This window comes from Gilbertella persicaria (genome assembly GCF_025201335.1).
Source record: "Gilbertella persicaria strain CBS 190.32 chromosome Unknown B0P05scaffold_20, whole genome shotgun sequence".
Classification (NCBI taxonomy): domain Eukaryota; kingdom Fungi; phylum Mucoromycota; class Mucoromycetes; order Mucorales; family Choanephoraceae; genus Gilbertella; species Gilbertella persicaria.
Genome location: NW_026251981.1, coordinates 438,295 through 459,396, shown reverse-complemented (window position 1 = coordinate 459,396; position 21,102 = coordinate 438,295). Strand labels below are relative to the sequence as shown.

At 38.3% G+C, this 21,102-nt stretch overlaps 11 protein-coding genes across 11 annotated transcripts; 5 read left to right on the top strand and 6 right to left on the bottom strand.

Annotated features, from left to right (window-relative positions):
- On the top strand, window positions 1–3,946 carry B0P05DRAFT_596933 (armadillo-type protein; the record flags this gene model as incomplete). Its single annotated transcript, XM_051583140.1, has 13 exons — window positions 1–60; window positions 111–384; window positions 434–514; window positions 564–665; window positions 710–782; window positions 825–1,047; window positions 1,094–1,331; window positions 1,389–1,736; window positions 1,785–2,621; window positions 2,667–3,065; window positions 3,124–3,274; window positions 3,317–3,722; window positions 3,769–3,946. The coding sequence occupies exons 2-13, from the start codon at window positions 379–381 to the stop codon at window positions 3,944–3,946; spliced, it is 3,042 nt and encodes a 1,013-aa protein (XP_051434914.1). The 5' UTR covers window positions 1–60; window positions 111–378.
- On the bottom strand, window positions 21–283 carry B0P05DRAFT_587337 (uncharacterized protein; the record flags this gene model as incomplete). The annotated part of the gene is made up of 2 exons (XM_051582580.1): window positions 21–58; window positions 127–283. 2 exons carry the CDS (start codon window positions 281–283, stop codon window positions 21–23), a joined length of 195 nt encoding a protein of 64 aa, XP_051434915.1.
- Window positions 3,910–5,923, bottom strand: B0P05DRAFT_109616 (uncharacterized protein). The gene is made up of 8 exons (XM_051572960.1): window positions 5,785–5,923; window positions 5,719–5,740; window positions 5,635–5,643; window positions 5,460–5,586; window positions 5,341–5,408; window positions 4,981–5,290; window positions 4,645–4,937; window positions 3,910–4,601 (listed from the first exon to the last, which is right to left on the bottom strand). Exons 1-8 carry the CDS (start codon window positions 5,888–5,890, stop codon window positions 4,094–4,096), a joined length of 1,443 nt encoding a protein of 480 aa, XP_051434913.1. The 5' UTR covers window positions 5,891–5,923; the 3' UTR covers window positions 3,910–4,093.
- A 2,128-nt stretch (window positions 5,924–8,051) lies between these two features.
- Window positions 8,052–9,304, bottom strand: B0P05DRAFT_542453 (ADP,ATP carrier protein). Its single transcript, XM_051578315.1, has 3 exons — window positions 8,804–9,304; window positions 8,451–8,746; window positions 8,052–8,401 (listed from the first exon to the last, which is right to left on the bottom strand). The coding sequence occupies exons 1-3, from the start codon at window positions 9,196–9,198 to the stop codon at window positions 8,178–8,180; spliced, it is 915 nt and encodes a 304-aa protein (XP_051434912.1). The 5' UTR covers window positions 9,199–9,304; the 3' UTR covers window positions 8,052–8,177.
- A 22-nt stretch (window positions 9,305–9,326) lies between these two features.
- Window positions 9,327–10,691, bottom strand: B0P05DRAFT_542443 (glucosamine-6-phosphate isomerase 1). The gene is made up of 6 exons (XM_051578314.1): window positions 10,613–10,691; window positions 10,379–10,565; window positions 10,161–10,333; window positions 9,956–10,118; window positions 9,724–9,901; window positions 9,327–9,669 (listed from the first exon to the last, which is right to left on the bottom strand). The coding sequence occupies exons 1-6, from the start codon at window positions 10,659–10,661 to the stop codon at window positions 9,451–9,453; spliced, it is 969 nt and encodes a 322-aa protein (XP_051434911.1). The 5' UTR covers window positions 10,662–10,691; the 3' UTR covers window positions 9,327–9,450.
- A 91-nt stretch (window positions 10,692–10,782) lies between these two features.
- Window positions 10,783–12,097, bottom strand: B0P05DRAFT_542438 (uncharacterized protein). The gene is made up of 2 exons (XM_051578313.1): window positions 10,973–12,097; window positions 10,783–10,923 (listed from the first exon to the last, which is right to left on the bottom strand). Exon 1 carries the CDS (start codon window positions 12,063–12,065, stop codon window positions 11,106–11,108), a length of 960 nt encoding a protein of 319 aa, XP_051434910.1. The 5' UTR covers window positions 12,066–12,097; the 3' UTR covers window positions 10,783–10,923; window positions 10,973–11,105.
- Window positions 12,098–12,454: 357 nt separating this feature from the next.
- B0P05DRAFT_542421 (uncharacterized protein) lies at window positions 12,455–13,661 on the top strand. Its single transcript, XM_051578312.1, has 7 exons — window positions 12,455–12,600; window positions 12,645–12,743; window positions 12,790–12,937; window positions 12,989–13,172; window positions 13,213–13,363; window positions 13,418–13,452; window positions 13,500–13,661. Exons 1-7 carry the CDS (start codon window positions 12,503–12,505, stop codon window positions 13,628–13,630), a joined length of 846 nt encoding a protein of 281 aa, XP_051434909.1. The 5' UTR covers window positions 12,455–12,502; the 3' UTR covers window positions 13,631–13,661.
- Window positions 13,642–14,522, top strand: B0P05DRAFT_542420 (uncharacterized protein). The gene has a single exon (XM_051578311.1). The coding sequence runs from the start codon at window positions 13,789–13,791 to the stop codon at window positions 14,458–14,460; it is 672 nt and encodes a 223-aa protein (XP_051434908.1). The 5' UTR covers window positions 13,642–13,788; the 3' UTR covers window positions 14,461–14,522.
- Window positions 14,523–14,611: 89 nt separating this feature from the next.
- Window positions 14,612–17,466, top strand: B0P05DRAFT_637603 (uncharacterized protein; the record flags this gene model as incomplete). Its single annotated transcript, XM_051583652.1, has 3 exons — window positions 14,612–14,751; window positions 14,801–14,960; window positions 15,008–17,466. The coding sequence occupies exons 1-3, from the start codon at window positions 14,650–14,652 to the stop codon at window positions 17,461–17,463; spliced, it is 2,718 nt and encodes a 905-aa protein (XP_051434907.1). The 5' UTR covers window positions 14,612–14,649.
- B0P05DRAFT_542416 (mannose-1-phosphate guanyltransferase beta-like protein) lies at window positions 17,467–18,704 on the bottom strand. The gene is made up of 2 exons (XM_051578310.1): window positions 18,324–18,704; window positions 17,467–18,273 (listed from the first exon to the last, which is right to left on the bottom strand). Exons 1-2 carry the CDS (start codon window positions 18,328–18,330, stop codon window positions 17,483–17,485), a joined length of 798 nt encoding a protein of 265 aa, XP_051434906.1. The 5' UTR covers window positions 18,331–18,704; the 3' UTR covers window positions 17,467–17,482.
- Window positions 18,705–18,748: 44 nt separating this feature from the next.
- Window positions 18,749–20,936, top strand: B0P05DRAFT_109266 (P-loop containing nucleoside triphosphate hydrolase protein). Its single transcript, XM_051572959.1, has 5 exons — window positions 18,749–18,793; window positions 18,841–19,222; window positions 19,270–19,479; window positions 19,531–19,984; window positions 20,034–20,936. The coding sequence occupies exons 2-5, from the start codon at window positions 19,188–19,190 to the stop codon at window positions 20,793–20,795; spliced, it is 1,461 nt and encodes a 486-aa protein (XP_051434905.1). The 5' UTR covers window positions 18,749–18,793; window positions 18,841–19,187; the 3' UTR covers window positions 20,796–20,936.
- The last annotated feature ends 166 nt before the right edge of the window (window positions 20,937–21,102 follow it).

The window sequence follows — 21,102 nt, the reverse complement described above, 5'->3', positions numbered from 1 at the left end:
ATCTATTTACAAATGGTTTGTTATTTTTGATTGGGTTTATATCGAGGAGGTTCTTGACCTATATATGTATTATGTTAATCAACCATCGATCTCATCATCGAGACTTGCCTGGTTGTGATTTTAAACATTCAAAAAAGACACCAAAAGGTTTAATGATATCAAAAGCTAACAGCCCTTCTAAAGCATCTTCGAGGTGTCCATTACAACGATGTTGATGAGGCTTTGTGTCGGGTGTGTCACTGTGTTTATTGAAAACAAAAGGTTTTTGCTTGTCTTCTGACATGAGAAAAAAGAGTATAAAAAGTTTTTTTTTTTCTCCCTGGCGTACCTATTTGAACCATTCATTTTCGATCTCCTTTTCTATACTCTTTGACTCTGATGAATGTAAGTCATAAAATAAAGTAAAAAGAACATGACATTTACAAAACTTCAGCCTTTTACTTTAGGATCGTTTGATATTCAACAATTTGACTCGATCGTGCATAGTTTTTATGAAGGCAATAACAATACGGAGGTAGTTCAGATAGTGTTCTCTATAGTGTATGTGCTTATGGTTTATGCAGCGACAAAAAGCACAGGTAGCATTGACTACTTTTCAGAGTGATCCGAATGCATGGCAGCTTGTGGATCATATTCTAGAGCAATCGAGTAGTCTGCAAGCCAAAGTAAACTAAAAGCCTACGCGTCATGATGTATTGACATGCATTAGTTTATAGCATTGGGAGTACTTGAGGAATTTATCAAGGTCAGATGGAATGCACTACCTATGGATCAAAGGCTCAGTAAGTCATGATCTACTTGGCAATATAACTCACAGTAGAAAGTGATGCGCAATTATATTGTCAAGAGCATTATCGACATTGCTTCAAATGAATCCACACTTCGATCACACACAGCTTATTTGAACAAGCTGGATTTAGTACTTGTTCAGATACTGAAGAAAGATTGGCCACAGTATTGGCCTTCTTTTATTCAAGAGATTGTTGATTCAAGTGCCACAAGTAGTAGTCTATGTGAAAACAACATGAAGATACTCAAATTTCTAAGGTAATCAAAACTCAAAAAAATACATGTCATTGATTGAGTGATTCAGTGAAGAAGTGTTTGATTTCTCTATGGATCACATGACTCTGTCAAAAATGACAAAGCTAAAGAATCAGATGGTGAATGAATTTGGCACTGTCTTTGATTTATGTAAACGAGTACTTTCAAGCCCTTCTAATGGTATACATTTGATTCATGCCACATTAGAAACACTGTATCGATTTATCAGTTGGATTCCTATTCAGTTTGTGTATCGACAAGATTTGATTCAAATTATTGAAGCCAACGTAAAAGAATCCCTGGTCATTTGTTATGTTTGGTGCTTATTATCTATTTCTACATAGCTCAGACAAGCAACATCACCCGCACAAAAGAATTTAGCACTCCAATGCTTTACAGAGATCATTGGACTGAATTCGGTAGACACACAACAATACAGTGATATTATCTTGAATATCTATTCCATTGTCTATAGTGAAATGGTGCCATTCGATACACAAGTCCATGATATATCTGATCCATTTATAGAGACCTTGGCTATCTTTCTAACTACCATCTTGGGCAAATACAGAACATTGATTGAATCAACAGAAAGTGGTAGTGTGTACCATGCGCTGGAATACTTGTTGAGCGTATCTCGTATTCCTGAAAGGGAAATATGGAAGATTTGTCTAGAATATTGGGGGAAATTAGTATATGTATTTCTTGACTCTGGTTTGGTGTGCTGACTGTGTTGATAGGCGTACGATATTGTACAAGATTCAAACCATGGTCAATCGTCTCCTTATCAAGCCATTCTAAAAGAACTGGCTCTAGTCATGGTAGACAATATGGTCAAACCTGACGATGTATTGATCATAGAAAACGATGATGGAGACATCAGCCGAGAATTCATCAAACAGAGCGACACCACTGTCCTCTCAAGATCCATGCGACATGTGTTTAGTCTGTTGACAAGCCTGGATCCAGTCTATATCCAGACCATGATACGCGATAAACTCCATCCATTCCAGCTGAACAAGACACCCGCTTGGTCATGGAATCAACTCTTTCATGTCTGTTGGGCCATTGGCTCTATTTCAGGTGCCATTACAGAACAGCAAGAAAACGAGTTTTTAGAGTCGATTGTCTTGAAAGACTTGGTTGGGTTGTTGCCAAAAGAAGGCACAGACAGTGATCAGGAATGGGTGGTGGCTTCTTGTGTTTTATACATTGCTTGTCAATATCCTCACTTTTTAAAATCGCATTGGGATTTTACTTCTTTCTTACTGAAAAAGATTGTTGTTTATATGCAGCATGAACAATTGGCTATCAGAGAAATGGCTTGTGATTCATTCTTGAAGATATGTCAGTGCTGTAAAGAAGAGCTGGTGATGCCACATCAATTGTCGAACGGACAGAATGAAGTTTCTGCTTTGGCTTCCTTTTTGAGTTTATTAGCCTCGATTGTTGTTGGCCTTGATGCTCATCAGTCTAGCATGGTCTATGAAGCCATGGGTACCTTAATTTCCACTTCAGTAGATCCTCTTGTACAACAGCAATCCATTCGTCTCTTGATGCACATGCCAAATCAAACAGTAAGTCATTTCAGCACATATAGTATGCCAAACCCTGCTTTGTAGATTAATCAAACGCTACTTGGCTTTGACAGTACAGTCCAATCACTTAAGACCATCATTCAAGTATTACGAGTTAATATTGCTGTATGTAAACCAGTAGGACCTATCTTCAAGACTCAGTTACAAGAAACAATACCCATGTTGACACAGTGCTATGAACTTGCCAGTCAACATATCAACCACCATGATGCACAAGTGCAACTCTATCATCGTATTCGAAAATTGATTCTTGAGCTACTCGAGACTTTCTTTTTGTCTCATGAAAAGATGGACATGCAAGATCAAACTATGCTCTTTCATCTTGTGCGTGCTATCTTAATGGACTATAGAAACTGTAGTGATCTCTCCAAGCGAGAACCAACTGTCTTGAGTTTACTTACGAGTTTATTTGAGAAAATACAGGCAAGTATCATCAACATTCTCGGAGCTAGGTGATCAATCACTGACTCTTCAAGACTAGGACCCCATCTGGCCAGATTTATTAGAAGAGACCATTGATATTGAATTCAGGTCCACACTGCCTATGATCACAGCCAACTTTGTTGATTATCCTGAATTTAGACATGAATTCTATCGATTATTACGAGTATTAAACAGAAGATGCTTTCTTAGTAAGTAAGGTGCTTTTTGAATACCACGACTCATGGCAATAGACTTGTTTCAATCATCTCAACTCTTTCAGCTTATGATTGATAGTATGATGTGGGGAACAAAGCATACAGTAAGAGAAATATCCCAGATGGCTCTCCAGACATGTTTAGATATGATCAATACAGTAGCACGTATGGAAGACGAAGATATTTCAAGTCAATTCTTTGAGACATTCTATGTACGCATTCTGACAGACATTTTGGAAGTGCTGGTAGATCCTGACTGTCGCAATGGATTCAACTATCAAAGTCAATTGTTGTCTCGCATGTTTGAATTAGTACAAGAAGGCGAGATTTATACTCGCTTGTTTGATCCTAATCAAGTATCAGATCCACTCATGTCCAATGTTGAATTCTTGCAACAGTATGTCTTGAATTTGTTATGCAATGCTTTCCCTTTGCTTTACAAGTAAATGCTGAAATACTCATACTGACCATTCTAACGCCTTGATTAGGGATCAAATTGAAGTACTTGTGATGGGAATGTTTGAGTACAGTGGTGATTTACAACGATTTCAAAATGATATTCGTGATTTCTTGATTGACATACGAGAAGTAGGTGAAGCTTCTGCAGGACAACAAAGAGATCAAGAAAAGATCAATGCAGAGCTAGAATTGTTAAGACAGTTGTGAATATGATACATTTATTGAACAATAAAAGGACTCTTTAGCGACGAGATCTTTTACTGTAATGGTCATCTTGATGTGAGGAAGATTCTCTATCTTGGTGTCTTTTCCGTCTATAGATAATGAGTCAGTCACTTTATTTTATGCGATTACTTACGAGTCTGAACGGGGGGAATCATCACGGTCTCTCTCTCTTCTGTCTCTGTCTCGATCACGATCACGATCACGATCACGACCGTTATCACGGCTGCTGTCTCGGTCTCTGTCTCGATCACGCCCACTGCTCTCTCGGTCTCTGTCTCGATCACGTCCACTACTTTCTCTGTCTCTGTCACGATCTCTGTCTCTGTCACGACCACTGGATGAGCCACGCCAACCACTTGAAGAGGATGATTGTCCAGGATTATTATTACGAGGCGCTTGGTTTCTTCCACTCATATGGCTTCCACCTCGCATAGGACGATTACTGTTGTTTCTGAAATCATTTCCATCAAATCCCATAGGGGGTGGCATATTAGGATTAAAGAAGGGCATGCCCATAGGACCACCAGGCATATCGGGAGGAAACATGTTCATTGGCATACCACCAGGGCCTCCAGGGAATTCCATAGGAAACATGCCATTCTCATCCATAGGCATATTGCCATCCATAGGGTTTATCCTAATCACCCATAAGTATATATATATGTGTGTTGGGCACTTACATTTCGTTACCACCCTCACGTTCTTTGCCATCTGTTGTTGTTGTCTTTTGTCTGTTGATTGGCATATTTCGACCTGTGTTTCTTGTATTGAAGTTGCTTGCCCCTCCTCGGCTGTTTCTCATGGCTGAGCTACCACCAGATCCTCCTTGTTGAGGTGGAGGCATACCCATAGGTAATCCCATCATAGGATTAGGCATACCAGGCATAGGCATAGGCATGGTGCCATCCATCATATTAGGAGGCATCATCATACCCATAGACATGAAGTCACCCATATCCATATCGCCCATCATCTTGAACCATTATTAAACAGATAAGGTCTATTATCACACTTACTTTTTTGTTCTCTCGTAACATCTTTTGCTTAGCACAATAGGATCGCCATGTAATTTCATTGAACCCATAATTAAAATAATCTGTAATGTCTGCACCTGGTTTTCTCCAAGGTTTATCTTCTACATTATCAAGATCCACTTCAATAATAGGCTCGCCATTATATTCACCAATGGCATCTAAATTGATACCGCCTTGTGATTTTGTAGCTGCTGTAGATGTAGTGGCTGCATTGGCTGTAGGTGTTGATGAAGTGTTGCCTTGTTGCCCAGGTTTGATATTGACAGGTGCATCATCTGTAGCTGGTTGTTCTCTAATGGGATCTGCATAAATAATACAATTTCAACATCATCGATAGATTACCCTTGTGCTTGTTCAGTAGATGGTTCTTGTTGAGGTTCTTCTTCTGGCTCTAGAATGATTTCCAAGTCCTATAGTAAGTATGAGATGACATGCGAATATAGTCAACACTGTTATGTTACATCGTCACTGTCTTCATCTTCTTGTTGTTCTGTATCTTCTTGTTGCTCTGTTATTTCAACATCGTCTTTAAGTGTCTCTTTCTCTGGCTCTACATTGGTTGATTGATCCATGCTATCTTCATCTTTTCTATCCATTCAGTCAGTAAAAGAATGTGTTGGTATACCCTTCACTTACTTTTCATGACTATATTAGAAAATCAGAGGTTAGTAGACTATTCATACAATAGATACATACTCTTTTGTCTCTTCCTCGTCATACAAGTCATATAAATCATCCACGTCTAACCTGTATTAGCATAAAATAGAGACGCGTCATAACACGAACCATGTTTGCCGTCCAAATTGTTTTTATTGTTGTTATTGATGTTGTTATTATCTACTTCAGAAGTACCATACAAGAACTCGTCGTCTTCGTCTGTCAAGTGGCTCATATTAATATATATATATATGTATATATATTCAAGTGAAAAGAAAGCAGGATTTGCACCTTTTTTTCTCTTTACAGTCACGCGTGACGAAAGCAGGTATATTTAAACACCGCAGTAGACCCAAACAAGCGCTTTATCCATCAATCAAGGTTTTTTATGTGACTCACAGAGTATGGATTCATTCAAGAGAACGATCCAAATGATATTTTCTTTTTATCTCTCTAAACTGGATGTATTCTTGGTGGTGAGAAAGACATGTCATTCAATTGCATATGATAAAGGCATCATGAAGCTTTCTATTTCTCACAAGCAAACATGCCTTTTGTGCGACTTGGGCTATTCTATTTGAGTCAATAGCTGGTTAGCACATTACTTATTCATGTCAAAGGAGCAACAGGTTTCAACAGTGAGCAAAGATATGTCTTCTTTTTTCTTTAGACAAATGAAGAGAGTACAAAGCCTGCTTATACACTCATACATACTCTGAATACTTATAAACAACATTTACTAACATCTACAGCATCTTAAAATTGATTTAGACAAAAAAAAAAAATTGCCAACTCATGATGTTCTTTTTGATGCCACACAATGAGAAATAGAGCTATCAACAAGCTTAAATACTCTAAATAACCGTCAGACGCTCTAGGCCTGATCCAACCGAAATCAGGTAAGACCATCTCTAGACACTTTTAAAGAAAAGAAAGCGAGTTTACTAAGACCAAAAGGTTGGCTTAATTTGAGTATTGCCTTCATAAATGCATTCAAAGTTCATTACACACTATAAATAGTAAGGCTCTTTTCAGTAAAGTTTGGATGCGTGCAATACAGACGAGTTGATTGGAATCTAGCACTTGGAGCTTTTGATGCCTTGATCAAGAAAATAATAATGTTGTTTGGACTGCACTTCTTACTATTTGTTCCCTTCCCCTCTATCTTGTTAAAGCATCATTTCGAGAGCTACGCTTTTCGAGCTCAAAAGAAAAATATACGTCAGTAAAGAAATGGCTTTAAAAATACATAAAAGTATAGAAAGACGTGAGCTTATGAACATCAGACGATAGGTTTGTTCTTCTCGAGACAAGGCTTTATAAAATCATACAACAGACATTGTGCCTTTTTTGCACTAAATGTATATATTCATGATTGAAATGCATCCAAATATCGATTTATATATATATATATACTATTTAAGCGAATGATGCATGTGTAGTGTCTATCAAAGAGTAACACTGTGCTTGTCTATGCCACTCTTCCGTAATAAAACAGTTTCAGTGCAATCATTTCTTTAGTACTGGACACATAATACTCAGAACCATTGTATCAACAGACCCAATATGATTTGAATGCAAGTACATAATAGAGCACCTTTGAGCCAAGACCATATCCATTTTTGACAAGGTATCTTGATGCGCATTGCTCGATCATGTAACACATACCGCCAAATAAATCTTGGCCTGACTGGTTTTTGAAAACCCGGCTTTTTGTGTAAACAATTGCCATTGATTCTTGCTCTCTTTTTTTTTTGTTACACACACTTCCCACTTTCCAGTGTAGCGAGAAATATAGAATTACTTTCAAGCTGATTTATCTACTTTGGTTCCCTAGGTTAAAAGAAAAGAAAAGGAACCTCTAGGAATATATTAGAAGCTGTAGCCTAAACACTTATTTGAAGGTTCTAAATTATATGGCTTGTTGTCAGCAAAAAAAACAACTTATTTTAGAATTCGAAAATGGGATGTTTGAACTCCGAAGATAATTAGATTTGTAAATAAAAAGGCAAAGAAAAGGAGATAATCACAAAAACTTGAGCAACAAAATCTAAAAACATTCATGTTTGACATAGACTCAAAAAGCAGAAAAGAAAAAAAGAGACTTGGATACAATGTAAAGAACACACACACACTAAGAAATGTAGCTACCGGAGAAAGAAAAAAAAATAGATCAAAAAACTACAAGTAGAAATGTACAACTATTTTAAATCGACTACATGGTCTTGTAACTTGATAAAACTTTTTAAAAAGGAAATAAGAGATCCGAAGTTTTCCTTACCCCAATCTTCCCTGATTTGAGTTATTGGTCAAGTTTAAACTCAAAATATAAAAATTTTCTTTTTGTGTACGAATAAGGAGATAGGCTAAAGAAGTAGGAAATAGGCTAAAGAAGTAGGAGAAATACTTTTTCTTTATTCTGGTACAAAGGCTCTAAAGGGCCTTTCAAATTGGACTTTTTTAAATTTAATTTAAAAATATATAATATTACAGAAAATGGAAAATGGCAAAGTCTAAACAATTTAGTACTTCTTACCGAAGACCATGACTTGGAGGTAATCGTAACCAGACAAGACACCAGCACCAGCGATGGCACGGAGGATGTTAGCACCAGCACCCTTGAAGAGAGACTTGGTACCTTCCTTGGCAACGATTTCACGGAAAGCGTGGAGAGAAGAGTCGTACTTGACGGCAGCACCGGAAGTCATCATCATTCTACGACGAACAGTATCGATGGGGTAAGAAGCTAGAAGAAAAAGTTAGTAATCATCATCCATCAAATCAAAAATACATACCAAGACCAGAACCAGTGGTAACAGCCCAACCAAGAGCGAAGGTAGCCAAGAAGGAGCTTTGGAGATTTTCGGGCATGAGGGGCTTGACGGAATCGTAGAGACCGAAGTAAAGACCACGGTAGACAATGATACCAACACAAGAGATGTTGAAACCACGGTACAAACCAGAGATACCATCGGAGGCGAGGGTCTTCTTGTAGACATCGATCAAACCGTTGAATTGACGTTCACCACCCTTCTTGGCAGACTTGGCATCGTTAGCAAGACGAGTACGAGCATAATCCAAAGAGTAGACGCTAATGACAGTCAGTAAGGTACATACACACACACACACTTTATAAATATCCACTTACAAGAAGAGGGAAGCAGCACCAGCAGCACCACCAGAAGCCAAGTTACCGGCGAACCAAGCCCAGTAACCATCTCTCTTCTTATCCTTGTTGAACATACGCTTGAACTTATCCTTGAAGGCAAAGTTCAAAGCTTGGGTAGGGAAGTAACGGATAACGTTGGCAGTGTTACCTCTCCAGAAAGAGATGGCACCTTCATCCTTCATGGTACGGGCGAAACAGTCACCAATACCCTTGTAGGGGTGAGAGAGACGACCTTGCTTGATCATTTCATCTTGGTTTTGGATCAAGAGCTTGATACGTTCAATAGGGGCAGCAGCAGTCTTGGAGACAGCGGCGGAGACACCACCCATAAGGAAGTCCTGAACAATTCTTTTAGTATCTTTATTACACAACATTCATTTAGTTACTTACGATGACGAACTTGTTTTGGTCAGTAGCCATTTTGATTTTCTGTTAATAAAGAAAAAAGGAGAGGGGAGTAATCAAAGGAAGAAAAAAAAATTTAAAAAAAAATAATTTTCAGGTTCTTTTTATAGGCTCATTGAAAAAAAAAAACGAAAAGCAGGGGGGGTGCTAAACAGGCAAGCAGTCCCGTTTTATTCTGACTGGATAACATTCAAAGCCAGTTTTTTATGATAGAGATCTGTTCATGAGCCACTTCTTTGTCTTTTTCTAGCAGGATCCTGGTCAAAATAAGACTCTTCATCATCATCATTTAATAGACTCTGAAGCATCAATCGTCGTCGACGTTTCGCAGCTTGATGGGTATCCATCATGTTTCTCAATAAATTACCTTGTAAACCGAGGTTATGAGGGCCAATAATTGATTGGTGAACATGTTCAATGGATTTAAAGTAGCGTACAGTCTATAGAAATTGTACCAATAAGAAATAACTTGACAAAAAAAAAGGGGACTTTACCTTAACATGAAGTTCTAGAGTAGCATCTTCATCACATATAATAAGACCTTTTGGATGCATTTGTATTGCTGATACTGTCCACATATGATTCACTCCTTCCTCTAGACATTTAGCCAGTGCTAGACTTTTGTGTGCTCCTGTAATCACCACACACACTTCCCTTGCATCCATCACTGTTCTATCGTATCAAGTTAGTTTCATTTTCTTTCTTTTTTTTTTTTGGATACTTTACGCTACACCAACTGTCAATGCCAATTTAGGTACCTTGGAAACATCCCCGCCAAAGAATCGTGCATTAGCAATGATTGTTTCATAGGCTAATGTCTTTACTCTTGTACGTGACGTTAATGAAGATCCAGGCTCATTGAATGCAATATGACCATCAGGACCAATGCCTATTCACTCATCAATACTCACCTATGCTTTCTTCTTCTTACCGCCTATAAACAATTCAATGCCTCCTAGTCTGACAATGTCTGCTTCAAACTTGGAACATTCATTGTCCAAATCTTCTGCATTACCATCCAATATGTGTACATTCTCTTTTTTGATATTGACATGCTTAAACAAATGATTCCACATAAATGTATAATAGGACTGTGGGTGATCCCTGTAACACTCAATATAACATGGCATGATTCTTCAGCTCAATTACCTTGGTAATCCCACATATTCGTCCATATTAAATGTCACAACATGTTCAAAACTCAATTCGCCTGCCTTATAGAATTCAACTAGTTTATGATAGACACCAATAGGTGAAGATCCAGTGGGTAAACCCAACACAAAAGGTCGTTCTGCTGTTGGTTTAAATTGGTTAATTCTTTCTTTTACGTAATATGCTAGATAGATGGGAATGAGCAAGTCAACTTAAACGCAATAGACATACCAGAGTACGCAGATACTTCTTCATAATCCTGTCGAACAATTAAACGCATAGTGAAATAAAGAAGAAGAAGAAAAAAAAGAGAAAAATAAATGAACGTGTTCCCCCCCCCTCTCATACACATACACATCTCTATATATATACACGCACAAAGTTGGACCCTGCCACCGGAGTTTTAAAAAACCACAAGTCACCTTTATATTATGTAAGTAATCCACTTTTTATCTTTTAAGCTTTCTCTCATTGTAATTCACAATACGGCGCGTCTTTCTACGACGAATACGCTCATACTTGTAATACAGACTAGCAATATCCTATTATTTCTGAATGAATACAGAATGCATGAATTTGTATTGAATTTACCTTTGCCAGAACAAATAAACATCCTCCCAAGACATTTCGCTGAAAATGTTCGGGAAAATAATAACGAATCCACTTGGAATGACCCAGATACCTAAAACGGTGTCATCAATACCACGGTCAAGTCAATCATGGCTTACCCTCCCACTATACTACTGATGGTTGGCCATAGCAGGGCTCCAATGACAGTCACACTCATGTCTCTTCCTTCTCTATTAAACAGAATATCGGTATCTTGATCCACATCTCTTGCTTGATTGTCTTCTATACTGTCCATATCTTCTATTACTTGGTTTCTTCTTCTTGGCAGATCCTGAGAACGCACGAGTCTTTTTGACAGTCTTTTTTGTACGAATGAATACAGGTTGTTATACAATAGCCTCACCCAAGGTAACAAACCAAACATGACAGCGGGCGAAGGAGGCCATATGATCTTAAGCGGATACGAAACACCCGTCATTTTGAGTAACAAAAGAGCCGCGACAGGTAACACCTTGTCTGCCCATTTTGTACGTGCTGCAATCAGGGCAACAGGAATGGAAGGCAGTCCTAACCATGTTCGCCATGTCCAATAGGCTGGATTACCAATCAATCGCTCGCCTTCTTTTGTGCCAAAGACGGTCAGAATACTATGAGCACCTAATGTACTGGATGTAATTAACATGGAACAACCCAGACCAAGCACTGTCAGATAGGGTGCAGCAACATGCACTAGGTTATCCACTATGCTCATGAAAGCTAAAGGAAAACTATGAGATTCAGATAAAACATAGCGAGTAGAGCATTGAGGACAAGCGACTTTCTTTAAAGGTGTGATTTTTTGAGTTTCGGCGATCCAGTCAAGTAAACACTGCTCATGACTTATAAGCGAGCAGTGACAAGGATAGACCCATTTGCCTTCTGAGTCTGTCTCTTCACCAAAGCATATCCAGCATCGCTTATTGTCTGTATATAACATGGTTTTTGGTTCTTGTTCGCCTTCTTCACTTTCGTCAGCTGAGAGTTGGCTTTCGTCTAAGCCTGGAATAGGTTGATAACTATATAGGCTGGCTTCACTCACAAGTGAAGAAGAACCAGGACAACGAAAATAAGACATGATATGTATATACAGGAAGAAAAAGAGAAAAGGAAAACCATGCGTGTGTGTGAAAAGTGGTATTTATGCTAAAACTTATGTAAGTTATCTGATTGGACAATGCATCATCCTTACCGAAGCCGGCATAACGTATTGATTGATGACGCTATAGCGAGATCAACAAAGTGTAAAACACTATCCTTTCTTGAGTGGTGTATACTATTTTCTAATTCAATTCTGCCCTATATCCCACTTTATCTTTCTGCTCATATTACATAAAGAAGCTGAAATAGATGACAGAGCATATAATGGTCCTTGGCAATGAGGCTGACAGTTGCACAATACAAAAGAGATATCCGAAAGTGTTACACTTTTGAGAATGAAAATAAATAAACAACTCTTTTTTCTCTCTCTCTCTCTCTCTTTTTTTTTTTCCTTTTCTTTTAGTATCTTTTGTCATGTTATGTCATAGAATAGGCCAAGTAATAGAAGCTTATTCTTATGAATTTCGACCTGGTCATGAAACAGATTTTGCTGACTCTTTGGGTGGTTCTTGGTAACTTGTTGATATGAAATACGTTATCTAATACAAAAAGAAAGGTACGTCTCGCCAAAAGCACATGGCATTGAACTCTTGACAATGGCTCCTTTTTATCTTGCCATGACAGTATATTTTGGCCATAAAGCAGTCATTAAAAAGTAAAAAAGATTGAAATTAGCTCAACATGGATCTGATGTTCAATAGTAAGCAGAATTATGTCTTGTTGACACAGCGTAGACACAGACCTCAACAATCCTGGCTTGAGTTTATGGCATTGGTCTTATTGACCTTGTCGATATCTGTCACAGTGGTTCATAAATATGCCTCTCATACTGAATTCTTTTTATTGCAGGCAAGTATTTGCTAATGATGCATCAAATCCAATCATCTTAATTACTTGTAGCCTTGTCATATGAGTGCATTTATGCTCGTCATAATTATGGCCTGGCCAAACAAGTCCAGTCTGTTAATACCAGCATTACTATTTAATATATATTTGCATACGCTATGGGGAGCTGTATTAGCCCTTGTCTTTCCAGACTTACGAGACCATGAAATGTTGGGTGAAGTATTCAATTTCTTTTTAGGTATGTTCTATATAATGTGCAGCCTCATGATACTGCATAGAGCATGGTTTGATTCTTGTCTTGCCCTTTTACTTGTTGACTACAAAACGACATGTTGTATTGCCCTTTAGTATAGACATGGCTCTGTTCAGTTTCTTTCTTTATGCAGCCTATCATTCACCTTTTCTTCAGATCATATCGCTTCTATCAGGGTAGACATCGCATTCAACAAAAAAAAAAAAATGAAAAACTCAATATAATCATAGGTACAATCTCAATTATGCATTGGTCACTCCTGCACGTAGGTTTTTCATGCATACATAGAATTGGAATTTATATGTTTTATAGTTGGATTTTTGATAGCTATAGGGAATTGGTATCGTCTTGTCATGTTTGGAGCAGCGTTCATCTTGATGTTTCTAACTCGGTATATCGTCGAGTTGTTTCTTTTATTTCAAAAGAAGCAAAAGAAGCAATAAACTCCTATCTTTTTTTTTTTTTTTTTTTTTTGTACACACACAGCCCATTCAGTGAGATTCTACATGTAAGAAACTCCTCTTCCCCTTAGATTCCCTAAATCTTATACAGTAAAACTACTTTTCTTTTTCTTTTTCTTTTTTCCTTCATTTCATATTCCATGACTCACACATTCGAACTTTGGACACCACCTGTACTAGACTTGTCCTTGGATTCCTTTTCCAATGATCTAATACAAGAGTTTGACAAGACAAGAAAAAGTATGCAAAGTGACCAATTGATTTATCAAACTGCCAATGATAAAAAACAAGAAGAACAAGATGCTAATGTTGAAGATACTACAGTAGTTTCGCCTGTCTCTTCTTTTACTACTGTACCTACTACAAGAGAGCATTCTCAAACTGAAGAAGAAGAAGAGGAGGAAGAGCAAGAGGAGATCGTATCTACCAGTACTACATCATCTCACCTGTTTCGCAAATCATCTACATTTCTAAAAGGCAGACTGAATTCAACTAAAAGGACAAGTCTAGTATCATCACCTGAAGATATCTCTAGCATTGTGTCTCGCCAATATCCTCCAAAACCTTTACAATATTCACCTATTGTAGAGCCACCTTCAGATACATCAGTGACTAGTCTTGAAGAAGCGGTTGCTGTGACAGCAGTAGCAACCAGTAGCAATCTATCGGCTACAACACATCATGATAAGAGAGAAACAAAGCCTTCTCAAGCTCACCAAAACCATGAAAGTCGCGCGGTTGTCTCTACTGGGTCACCTATGCCTTCCTCAACAACCAAAAGGCGTTCATTTTTCTCTTTACGTTTTTGTTAACTATGCTTAAAAAGGAGAAAAGAAATAAAAGGAGTGAATCAACTTCCCCTTTCCCTTAACAATTTGTAACGCGTCTTTTTTTTTTTTTGTGTATCTGAACGCGACTTTTTTTTTTTTACCAAAAACAGTAACTGCGTATATCGATATTTTTCTCTGTGTCTCTCTTTTTTTTGTTGTTGTTGAATACAAATGCCTAATGAGTGTGGCAATCCTCTTTTACGTGATTGGGTAAAAGAGTGGATGGACAATGCACAAGCACTTCAAAGCAAGGCTTACTTTACTTATAAAAAGGTAGTCATTCACTTTTTACAAGGCATTCTGTATTAAACTTGTCCATGAGGCTTATAATTCGCTGTGCAAATGTCCAGTGAGTTTTAGTCATCCTTCAGAAGCTTCTAAACTAGACGGAATAGGTCCAGGCATGGTAAAGAAACTAGAGGCCTGTATGAGAGAACATTGTAAAGAAAATGGAATACCTATGCCTGAGCTTCCTGGTCAAAGTAAGCAAATAACGTTTAATTCGATGCGACTTATGCGTATGGTATAGGCAGAAAACGAAAAGCAGTATCTGACGAAACAGAAGATGCAGAAACCAGTACTCGACCCACGAAACCTAAGCGTACTCCCAAACCGTATGTACCTGCGTATCGTACAGGTGGTTATGCTATCATGCTTGCCTTGCTTGATTTTCATCAGGTAGGACAATCCAGTGTCACTCGAGAACAGATTTGTCGTATTGCTCAAGCTCATTGTGATACTTCTTTGACATTAGCCGATCCAGGCAAGTCTTATACAGCATTCAATAGTATCAAGACCTTGTGTGATAAGGGATATGTTTGGCGAAATGGTAAACCAGCCAAGTTTCAATTGACGGAGACAGGCATTGCTTTAGCAGAAAGACTCAGGCAAGTCAGTGCTGCAGAAAAAGACGACAATGTTGATGACGATGAGACTGATTTGAGTCTGTATTCTCAAAACCCTTCTACAACACGTAACTCCAACAGGTCAGCGTTATCAAATACACCAGAGACTATTTCTTCTCGAGCAGACATCATGAACGCACTCGCTATGCCATCCACGGACTCAGAACCTAAAAAAAGAAGATCAAACAAAGGCAAATCTGCAACCAGTGCTTATTTAGATGATTTGCTCGAACGAATGGACCAGCAAGCATCGAATGAAACCAACATGAGTCTCTATGTACTGCATCCTAGTAAACACACAGGTCTCACTGTGAACGGCAAGACAGTCACCAACACGGCAACAACATTTGCAAAGCCCAAACTAAAAGCCCAAAGCAACCCTAGTTCATCTATCACCAACTCGTTTGCCCAAGGAGTCGTGCAAGACAAAGATGACAATGATTTCAATGACTTGATGTCTCATTCAGCCAAGAAGCCTGTAAACCATAAACGACATTTCAATGTAGACGAATTTCAAATAGACCTATCGCCTTCTTCTTCTTTACCGAGTTTCAATTCAACCATGGCAGATACCAATGATATTGTGGATCTCTTGTCGTCGCCTGAACCTTCCCCTCCCTTACCAGCTAAAGACTCATTTGACCAAGACTATTTCCCGCTTTCTCAGCCCCGTACAAAGACTGTTCTTCACGATACATTTCACTATACTTTTCTAGATGCAGAAAACCAGCCTGTGCGTCATGCATCTAAAGCAACGGTTGATGTAGATGAAACGCAAGCGAGTCTATCTTATCTTGTTCAGTTTTATGCTAAACAGGCCAATCATCCAAAAGCAGCGCATGTCCATAAACAACGCAAAGAAGGTGATCTTATCACAGGTTATATGAATCAAGATCACATTGACACAGTGTGCCCTGGATTACCTGCTACACCTGTCTTGTGCTTACACCAAGAAGACAATACAGAAGACACTTTTTGGCCTGTCAGTAATAGACCGTATTCCCCCACAGCACTGTCGATCGAGTCCTCACAACCCTCGGATCTAAGCTCACAAGCATTCTTTCCACAAGCGTCTCAGCTCAAGACAGATTATCATGCACTTGTCAACAAGGCGTTTATGGAACCCATGTTTCCTCATGAATATGACATTGTGTTAGTTGTCGATAGTCGAGAGATTCAAATGAAAGGAAACCGAGACTACTTTGAAAAGAACTTGACTGCTAAAGGTATTCAGTGTATAACAAGGTCTATGGATTTAGGCGATGTGATCTGGATTGCACGTAAAAAGGAGAGTCCGTCTGAAGAATTGTTTCTGGATTATGTGGTTGAGCGTAAACGACTGGACGATTTAGTCAGTAGTATCAAAGACGGTCGATTTACTGAACAAAAGATGCGGCTCAAACGATCAGGAGCTGAAAAGATCATGTACATTATAGAAGAATATAACCGAGAAGAAGCAGAACGGTTTGGTGCACAAGCTATTCAGACAGCCATGTCTGCCACTCAAATTATAGAAGGTATCTTTCTTAAGCGTACCAACAGCATTGATGAGACGATTGACTATCTTGTGTCTGCCACGAAACTAATTCAAAAGATATACCAAAACACGACACTGTATTCTATTCCAGGCCATATCATCACTCGACAAAACTACCTAGAATTAAAAGCAGCATGTCGCCAAAAAGCAAAGAAATCCAACGAGAAATCAGCTTATCTCGTCAGTTATTCACTCTACAATCAATTGAATGCCAAGAATGGGTCAACCAGTTTACATGAAATTTACTTGAAAATGTTGATGACGATTCGTGGTGTGAATGCAGAGCGGGCATTGGCATTAATGAAAGTATATCCTACACCCAAATCTCTATTAGAAGCATTTAAAGGCATGTCGCCCGAGAAAGGAAAAGTGCTAGCTAAAAATGTGACGAAAGGCAATATCAGTCGAAGAAGATGGGGCATTCAAATCAGTCAAAGGTTATATGATACTTGGGGTGCTTTCACTTATAGGAAAGACACCGATAGTGACGACGATCATCAAGTAGACGAACAAGGCGAAGAAGAAACCATGTTTCTAGAATAAATTGTATGTGTGTTTTTTTTTATTGAAAATAAGCATTGGCATCTATATAAGATTGTAATCCACCTACATCAATTCTTCCTGAAATAGGAAATGTAGAGACTCTAAAGCGAGGATAAAGATAAGCAAGACATTTGCCTGTAGCATCATAAGCTTCTTTAGGTGCATTGGTTGCTTTACATTCTTCAATAAAGGCTTCAATGAGAGGAATCGCTTGTTTATGAAACAGATAGAAGCAAGGGCATGCAGATCTGACGGAAGTAACCGTGGGTGCTGGCTTTTCCAAGAAACTGATAATGTCTCCCTGAGCGTCTGTCTCTACTATACCAAATTTGTGCACATCTTCATCTGTCACTTGATAAGTAGTAACAAGACAACTGGCTTCTCTGGCTTCAAATGCATGCAAGAACTGTCTTAAATCGAAATCATGCAAAAAGAGCGTATCACCACCTACCACAAGTACATGGTCATTTTGAAGGCCAAAGTGATGGATACCAAACAGGATATCAGGTACAGCACCTAGACGGGTTTCATTGGTCTCGGTGCCATCACTTACAATATGATCCAATGGGACATGATGTGCTAAAGCCCAGGTCTTGAAGGCATCATAACATTGTCCATTGGTTACAATATAAATACTGTCTTGAGCAGAGATGCCATGCTTCTCGAAGAGTTCGATCCAGTGGGTGATGAGAGCATCTCGGTTGCCTAGGGGCAACAGAGCCTTTGGAACACCGAGTAAATGTTTGTATTCTTCTGAACTAGACAAGTCGCGTTGAAGACGAGTGCCATAACCTGCACCGAGAATTAAGACTAGACGACAAAGAATAAGTTATCAAGTTGTGTGAATAGGCCTTGTGTACCTTTCATTACGAATGAACAAGATGATCTTGAGGAATAAGGAGAATAGGAGTATTTATGTTCTGACTTTAAATGCTTTAGATGTCATATTGCATTGTCCTCGATTGGTTAAAGCGTGTCTGCTGAAAAGATGCAATCTTTGGTTTGTGTTATCTTGGAAGAGACCTATTGAATCCAATCTAAGCAGCATTTCACACTAAGGGTTGACTTCATCTCAACATGATGTCATGTTTTATATAACAAAGATAAACCAACATGACATCCTAATTTCAGCAATAGATCTGAAGAGTCTTGATTGCCATGCTCCACTTGTTTGGTCAATCCCATGAGCGCATAATCATGACCATGATCTATATAGTTTAAACACAAAACGAAAAAAAAAAAGAAAAAAAAGGAATATTTATAAAATGCTGCGTGTCAATCTAAAAAAATATTTTTTCTTTCTTTATCATACACAATGAGTGATCAACAAGCAAGTAGATCTAATACAACAAGTACGATAACTAAACTTTACTTTAGACCTTAGAGGAAGATGATTATGTCCCCTATGTTCCCATCAAACAAAGACGATTAGAAAAATTACATAAATATGCTACACAACGTCGATTTGTTGACCAACCAGACAATGACAATGATGAAGACGACAATGTCATTTTAGCAGGGCCCAAAGCCAATGTCAGTCTATTGGATCAACGTATGCAACAAAAACTCAGCAATGCTATTCCAGGTACGATCATACAATGTGTTCTTCTTGACTTATACTTGGAGTAGAAAAGACCGAAGAAGAAAAGAGACTAGAAGAAGAAAAACGCATTGAAGAAGCACAAGCGCGCCATAAAGCACTTGTTTCTGTTCAAGAATCAGCCATGGGCAAGCGATACACTGAGCCTATGAAGACTTCGTAAGTGGTAAATAATCCAAGCAATCATGTCACTAAAGCCAAACTAGATGGAGTCCTCCTCATTATATTCGCAACTTGACAGAAGTGGACCATCAAGCGATTCGTGATCGATACCATATTCTGATTGAAGGTGAAGACCCTGTGCCACCTATTCGCCATTTCAGAGACATGAAGCTACCTGAGCCTATCCTTAAATACCTAAAAAGTAAAAACATTGAAAAACCATCCCCTATTCAAATTCAAGGTTTGCCTGTTGCGTAAATATATAAAAAAAAATTCCTGGTAAAAATACTAACGTGTGGCATTAGACTGACAGGGAGAGACATGATCGGTATTGCATTTACCGGTTCGGGTAAAACGTTGACCTTCTCTTTGCCTCTGGTCATGTTTGCATTAGAAGCAGAAGTAAGGTTGCCTTTGACACAAGGAGAAGGACCTATTGGTATGATTCTTTGTCCTTCCCGTGAATTAGCCAGACAAACATTTGACAGTCTAAACCATATGGCAGATGCACTGGCTAAAGGAGGATATCCTCAATTGAGATCTTTGCTGTGTATTGGTGGTATTAATATGATGGAACAGCAAGATGTGTTAAGAAGAGGCATTCATATGGTTGTAGCCACACCAGGTCGTCTTATTGATCTACTCAGTAAAAAGAAATTCAATTTAGATAACTGCAGATATTTGTGTATGGATGAAGCAGACAGAATGATTGATATGGGGTTTGAAGAAGATGTCCGTAACATTATGTCTTATTTTAAGGTAAACCACTATACTTTTTAGAGTAAGTTGTTCAAATTGCTATATATAGAGCCAACGTCAAACACTTTTGTTTTCTGCTACAATGCCTAAAAAGATCCAAGATTTTGCTTTATCTGCGCTAGTTAAACCCATGGTGGTTAATGTAGGTCGTGCAGGTGCTGCTAATTTAGACGTAATCCAGGAAGTCGAATATGTCAAACAAGAGGCAAAAATGGTCTATTTATTAGAGTGCTTACAGAAAACACCTCCGCCTGTGCTTGTATTTGCCGAGAACAAGAATGACGTCGATGATATTCATGAATATTTCTTGCTTAAAGGTGTAGAGACAGTTGCTATTCATGGTGGCAAAACACAAGATGAACGTGAATATGCTATTCAATCATTCAAGGAGTACAAGAAAGACGTACTTGTGGCTACAGATGTTGCTTCTAAAGGGTTGGATTTCCCTGAGATTAAACATGTTATTAATTTCGATATGCCTAAGGAAATTGAAGATTATGTCCATCGTATTGGCCGAACAGGCAGAAGTGGCAAGACAGGTGTAGCTACTACCTTTATTAACCAGAACTGCTCAGAACAAATTCGATTGGATCTAAAGCATTTGCTAAAAGAAGCAAAACAACGAATTCCTCCCTTTTTGGCAGCAATGGAAGATCCTACAGAGAAATACGGTAGTTTGACAGGAGGCTGCTCTTTCTGTGGCGGTCTTGGTCATCGTATCAATGATTGTCCTAAATTGGAACAACAAAGAAAACAACAGTTCAATACCATGATGGGCAGCAACCGAAATGCGGATCGTGGTGGTTTTTAAATAAAAAAAAAAAAAGGCAACATGTTCTCTTCAACTACCATATATAGCAATTTATAGATGACGTTTGTGATGGCAACACTGGTTTTTCTCTAATAGGAACATTCTCGAATTGAGCTAGAAAGTTTTAGTTACCTTCTTTGGACTAAACTTACTTTGAGGAACCTTTTTTAAACTTTTATTTTTCACTTTTTTTTTTATTTTTTTTACTTCTTTTTTTTCGATAACTATTAACAAAAATAATAAAATCCTTAATTCCACCGTTTTAGTGTAATACATATAAAGTAGAAGCCGAAAATAATAATAATAG